The following is a 6,394-nucleotide window of genomic DNA, read 5'->3' on the forward strand; positions in this document are numbered from 1 at the left end:
TGTTCTCTGTTCCAGCCTCCATTCGTTCTGTGTCTTTTGAATTTGCTCAGGAGTTGCTGAATGAATGTGTGAATGGGCCGGATTATTCTGGACATAATCTGTTGTGACAATTGTTTGCCTACCCACACTTGTTGTTATGCTAAACCCTTCTCTGAACGCTGTTTTAGGATCTGATTTTGTGTTATTATTAAGCAGCTTTGTCATCTGCTACAAGGCAAGAAGGCTGTATTAAGCATACATACTTTTCTCCACTACAATGTAAATGATTAACGTTTACAACTTTAAGGACAGTAATAGCCAGTGATGCACTAGCCAAAGGTCTTGTATATTACATATCATTCCCTCATTTGAAGAACGCCACTTGTTGGAATAGTACAAAGAGCAGACTGGACACGGTAAGTCTTCATCAGCCTTATATCATTTTCGACTTAGTTACTGCATTTAGATCAAGAGCCTATACCCAGATTAAGCTTTACTTTTTAGATATTATTATTTTGTGAATAAAAGGTTTGTACATTTTGATTGTAGACATTGATGACTTTCAACCATTCCTGGGCTTTGAAAAATAAATAAGGCAAACTGATTTGATACTATTAATAATTGTTCTAAATTGCAGCACTGGATTGATCTTTCTTTTCTAGATTTGTGTCCATGTGTGTTTAATAACATTTGAAAAAAAAAACCATTATAGCAACGTTATCAGTGTTCTGTCACCTAATTTTGGAGGTGGAAATGTTCTGCATTTAATGGTGATTTTGTGTTCTGTTTCTTCGATATGTCAGCCTTCCAGACAAACATGGGGAAGATGGGGAAACCTTTACTTCTCCTTTTGGCATTTTTAGCTTCTTGTGAGTATCTGAGAATTAGTCAGTGTCCATATCATTGATCGAAATTTGTGGTTTGCTACACTGTACTAGCTCAAAGTCCAGATCCAACAATGGTACAGTCTTAAGTGGACAGCAGCCAATGTAATTAAGATTTACTGTCACTTACAGAGGAGAATTCACAAATGTATTTTGTTTTATATCAGAATTTTGTCTTAGAAATGCTTTCTTTTGACTAACATGCTGATTTATGTTTGTGTTTTCTGTAGCGTACTGTAATTCAGTCCCTGTGATTAACATGGCTGTTGTAAATGTGAGAGAAGATCGTCCAGTCGGTCTGTACATCAACTCAAATTTCAGTCTCAACTATATGCTCAATCTCATATTGCATTTTTGTATGCATGAATGTAACATTTTCCTAATTCTGCATTTCCCCGGCAGGTGCATTTGCGTTTCAAATCGAAGCATCTGATCCAGATGACGACCCTCTAACATATCGAGTCTCTGGGACAGACGCTAGTCATTTTTTAGCCAACGAGGAGACAGGCCAAGTCACAATCAAGAGTATGCTGGACAGAGAGGTATTTTCTAAGGATTTTAAAAGTCTTCCTTCTATTCCTGAATTGAGAAGAAGGAATAACAGTTAGGAATTATGAATTTTAAATAATTTCCACAACAATTTGTATTACAATTTCTCTACATAAAAGACACTCAATTAACTTTGTGTATGTTGATGTGTTTTATTTCTTCAGACAAAAGACCTCTTAAACATAGAGGTTGTGGTGAAAGATACTGTTCATGCGGATGTAAGTTGGATCTACAGAATGTATTACCATGCTCAGAAAATGAACTCTCCTGAGTCCTAACATGTCTCTCTGTCTTTTTAGGTGTCAAAAACAGTTTATATTAATGTTCTAGATGCTAATGATAACGCTCCAGTATTCCAAAATCTACCCTACAATGTAGAGGTTCCAGAGGTGAGTGAGACCATTATCATTAAAGATGTACATATGAATGCTGTAACTGCTCAACACCTTACAGTTACACGGAAGGAATAATTTTCCTAAACCCAGTCATTTTGATGTTTACTCACCTCCTTTCTTTCAGAACAGGGCTTTTGCTAGGGCTCAAGTAAGAATGTAATAAATGACAATATAAGCATTGTTTTATTTGATTTCCCCAGAATTATAGAAATATAAGTCATCTATTTCACCAGTTTTATTATTACCTTATCAGTTGAAACCTTCTGATTGACAATAGTTCTACTATCGGCGGGATAAAGTACTGTTTTAAAAACTTGGCACTCAAAAAACTGGAGCAGCAACAGCCAGTCGCCAAAAAATAAATAAATAAAATAATAATAATAATTAAATAAATCAGCAAGACAAAGACAAAAAAAAAAAAAAAAAAAAAAATATATATATATATATATATATATATATATATATATATATATATATATATATACACACACACACACACACACACATACATATATATATATATATATATATATATATATATATATAGTTGTTAACTGAAACGTCTTCCCTAGCTTCCCTTTTAATGATCACCTAGTCAGTGTGTTAAACTTGGGAACTGAAGCCTATCTGTCTGCTATGTAAATGACTCATTGTTTGTGAAGTGGTTTATCCATGATACAGTCTTGAATCCTGTTCTCCAGTCAGGTTAACTGACTCAGTGATCTGATTGCAGAGGTTTGAAAGTTTCGGGTTTCCATTTACTGGAATTGCATTGAAAAAAGTAAAAAGTGCATTGTTGTACAAAATTCTATGTCTACGGAAGAAAGGAACCAATGGGTTTAGGACAACATGACTAATTTGAGTAATGGGATATTTTGGGTAAACTAATCATTTAAAAGGTGTTGAGATTTACAAGCTGTGATGATGGTGTTGATTCTGTGTGAATTTGAGCTTGGTTAATTATGTCTTGAATCTGCTCCAATTTAACTTTACTCTCAGTCTGAGCAGTTTAGCACAGAGAAAGATTTAAGAAGTGACAGTGTGATTTTTTTTTTTTTAATTTCATGATAGTTTGAGCTGTTTCTTTACATTTATTTGTTTCTTATTCCCTCTTACAGAATGCACTTGTGGGCAGTACACTGTTCGGAGCAAGCGCCACAGATATTGATTCTGGCACAGCTAAACTTGTGACTTACAGAATTGATGATGTATGTTCCCTTTATGTCATAAATGTAATTTTCACATTGATGTCTCACTTTAATTGTATTCATAACACAGTATGTTTGTCTTAGGTGGCACCAAATGACGGGAGCCTATTTTCAATCTCTGAGTCTTCTGGAAATGTTGTGCTGGTGGGAGATTTGAGCTTCACTGAAAAAAGTCCTTTCTATCAGATACGAATCATTGCATCTGTGAGTATTTATTTATGAAGTAATGCTTTTTGAATGAGGGAAAATATCTGTGTGGGATGGGATGTGCAATAAACAATTGCAGTATTTTATTACTTAAAAAAAATCTACAAACAACCCATTTACTGTGTTATTTTCTGAGTGTTTATTGGTTTCAGGATGGTGGTGGGCCACTGGGTAATCAAGAAAATCTGGTTCAATCCTCATCAGCATTTGCATTCATTACGGTTAAGGATATGCCAAATATCGACCCACAGTTTCTGAATTTACCAAACCTTGCTGCTATTGACGAGAAATCACCTGTGGTGAGTGCTGCATTTTTCTTTTCTTTTCTTTTCTTTCTTTCTTTGTCTTTTTTGTTGTTGTTGTTGTTATTATTATACATTTAGAGTTGCACTACTTTTCTTATGATTTTATGAAGAAAAAAAATATTTTAACTTTTTATATATACTTGATTTATTAATCCATTTCAGTATTTTATTTGTAAGTATATCTAGTGTAGCTTTGTAAACTAAACAGTTTTGGTACTATGGTACACTGTTTGGGCACCGCTTGGTGTCATATTTAACATATATTACATATATGTAATGACCTCTCACCTTTGAATCTCTCTCGCTGTACGCTCCATCTCAGGGTACGTCAGTCTTTACTGTGAGAGCCAGAGATCCAGACACTGGGGTCAATGACCAGATCCTCTACAGCATTGAAAGTCAGTCAACTGGAGTTTTTATTTTAACATTACTATTTGAAATGTTTTTTTTTATTATTATTATTTATTACAATTGTAAACATAGTCTCTAAAATCTCAAATGTCATAATCAATTCTCTTTGTCACCAATGATTTTGATATAGTTAGTAATATTCGGCTGTTCACGTGATCTTAATGTGGAAGCCACCATTAGAAGAGACCACCCTTATGTAGAATAAAACAACTTTTTGTCCTGTTGCACAGGTACTAATGCACCAGACCTGTTCCAAATCGATGAGGTGACTGGTGAAATATCTGTCAAAACTGTATTTGACCGTGAAGAATTACTGGATATAGATGCTGTTGTAATTTTGGAAATAAAGGTGAGTTTACTGTATTTAATTGTATCATGTTAGGATGATATCAGATTGATTACAATTGAACGGCATTTAACAGCAATAACGGCAATTATATTTGTTGGCAAATCAATGTCAGTGTGTTTTTATATTCTATGTAGTAACTATCGAAATCTATTTATTTTGTGATTGCTACTTGATTTTTTCTTCCTGTACTTCAGGCAAGGGAAACAAAACCTAATGTGGATGGAATTATTGGAAGCACAATAGGAGAGATACAGATTTCTATTGGAGATTTGAATGACAATGGCCCTGAATTTTATGAGTGTGAAGGTGAAACTGAAAGCTGCACACAGAAAAACACCTTCATAGGCCAAGTTGATGAGCATTCATCTATAGGACTGTCAGTAAATGAACTGAATATTAGAGTCAAAGATCCAGACCAGGTCTGTAGTTACAATATTTGCATGGTTTTTATGAGGATTCTGTTTCTATGATGATGATGTTGATGAAGACTAAATTAAATTATTTATGATCCAGAGGCAAAACAACAAGTTCAATCTCCGTCTTGAGGGACCTGATAAGGATGCGTTCGATGTCAGTCCCAGAGCTGGGGTGGGAGATAGTTCTGTACAAGTGATAATAAAAGATCATTTTGCTGTTGATTATGAGGAGAAGACAGTGATGTCTGTTCAGGTTTGTATATTAGGATGTTTCTATCTATCTATCTATCTATCTATCTATCTATCTATCTATCTATCTATCTATCTATCTATCTATCTATCTATCTATCTATCTATCTATCTATCTATCTATCTATCTATCTATCTATCTATCTATCTATCTGTCTGTCTGTCTGTCTGTCTGTCTGTCTGTCTGTCTGTCTGTCTGTTGGTCTGTCTGTCGGTCTGTCTATCTATCTTTCTTTTATGAAAACTTATTTGAAACCTTTTTGCAGTAGACAAAATGATAATCTGAAGCAGTTTTAATACTTTGTTATATCTCACAGATTATTGCTGAAGATGACAGTGCAGACTTCATCTCTACGGCCTCTGTCACCATTAACATCATTGATGTAAATGACAACCTTCCTGAGTTTGAGGAGGATGTTTATGAGTTTTTTGTTGATGAACACTGTGATGATGGAACTGTTGTGGGCACCATTACTGTAAGCAAACAATCTTCTATTTTCACACTTTTCCTTTCCGTGGTGATTAAACAATATAGGCAGAATCTGTATTGTTAAAAGCGCTATATAAATAAAGGTGACTTGACTTGATATGACTTGACTTGACTAGGATTGATTGATCTGACACTCATTAATGTTCTGCTTTGACAGGCAACAGATGGAGATGCCTTGGATAATGGCAAACTCACTTACAAATTGATGCCCGAAAACATGTACGTTGAATATTCAGTCTGCTATCATTTGGTTAGGACAAAATTACTCAGTTTGGAAGTACTGTTTACTTAAGTTTGTCATAAAAAATACATAAAAAAGATTTTCTTTCTTTCTTTCTTTCTTTTTTCTATTTTAACATCAGGCAGGATAAGTTCGATGTTCATCCAGAAAATGGAACTATCTCAATAAAAAATGGAAAGCTTCTTGACAGAGAAATCACCAATTCCTACTCACCCACCCTGCAGGCCATAGATTCAGTAGGCCAGATTGGTACCACTGTTGTGATGATCAACATTCGGGATATTAATGATCAGACACCAGAAATGAACAGAGAACTTTATGAGGCCTATGTACAAGAGAACCAAATCTTAGAGCTTAGAATCCAGGTAACTTTATGGATGTAATGCTGATTGAAAAAGCAGCATAGGCATCTGAAATAATGAAGAGAGATTGTGTGAATGTTTTGCATGTCACTCTTACTCATGTAACTAGTAGTGCATGGTGCTGGCAGATAGTGCAGATATTTCTGTTAATTAATGTAACAGAAATATCTATGTCACTAATGGATACGCCAATTTATTTATTTTTGATAGGCTAGAGATGGAGACGACCCGAGCACACCAAACAGTGAAATCCTGTATAGCATTGAGGACAGCCCATTCAGTAGTAACTTTACCATAGGCAAAGACAGTGGTTTGCTTAAAAACAGTGGTCTATTGGACCGTGAGGCTA

The 6,394-nt window shown here is 34.8% G+C and overlaps 1 protein-coding gene across 2 annotated transcripts in view; it reads left to right on the forward strand.

Annotated features, from left to right (window-relative positions):
• Positions 1–290: 290 nt before the first annotated feature.
• The window catches only part of LOC113113874 (cadherin-related family member 2-like), a 13,303-nt gene continuing 7,199 nt past the window's right edge, over positions 291–6,394 (forward strand). Inside the window, exons 1-17 of one of the 2 annotated variants that reach the window (XM_026280397.1) lie at positions 291–395; positions 783–848; positions 1,094–1,159; positions 1,266–1,405; positions 1,577–1,630; positions 1,712–1,801; positions 2,926–3,015; positions 3,100–3,219; positions 3,375–3,521; positions 3,850–3,925; positions 4,169–4,287; positions 4,482–4,706; positions 4,801–4,956; positions 5,270–5,428; positions 5,600–5,661; positions 5,805–6,048; positions 6,256–6,394. The exon at positions 6,256–6,394 is cut by the window's right edge and continues 101 nt beyond it. In XM_026280397.1, coding sequence (XP_026136182.1) covers positions 797–848; positions 1,094–1,159; positions 1,266–1,405; positions 1,577–1,630; positions 1,712–1,801; positions 2,926–3,015; positions 3,100–3,219; positions 3,375–3,521; positions 3,850–3,925; positions 4,169–4,287; positions 4,482–4,706; positions 4,801–4,956; positions 5,270–5,428; positions 5,600–5,661; positions 5,805–6,048; positions 6,256–6,394 — 1,939 coding nt within the window. In that variant the 5' untranslated portion in view covers positions 291–395; positions 783–796. Of the gene's footprint in view, positions 396–425; positions 508–782; positions 849–1,093; positions 1,160–1,265; positions 1,406–1,576; positions 1,631–1,711; positions 1,802–2,925; positions 3,016–3,099; positions 3,220–3,374; positions 3,522–3,849; positions 3,926–4,168; positions 4,288–4,481; positions 4,707–4,800; positions 4,957–5,269; positions 5,429–5,599; positions 5,662–5,804; positions 6,049–6,255 lie in introns of those variants that run through there. The other variant, XM_026280399.1, reaches the window with a different exon arrangement.

This window comes from Carassius auratus, chromosome 14 (genome assembly GCF_003368295.1).
Source record: "Carassius auratus strain Wakin chromosome 14, ASM336829v1, whole genome shotgun sequence".
NCBI lineage: Eukaryota > Metazoa > Chordata > Actinopteri > Cypriniformes > Cyprinidae > Carassius > Carassius auratus.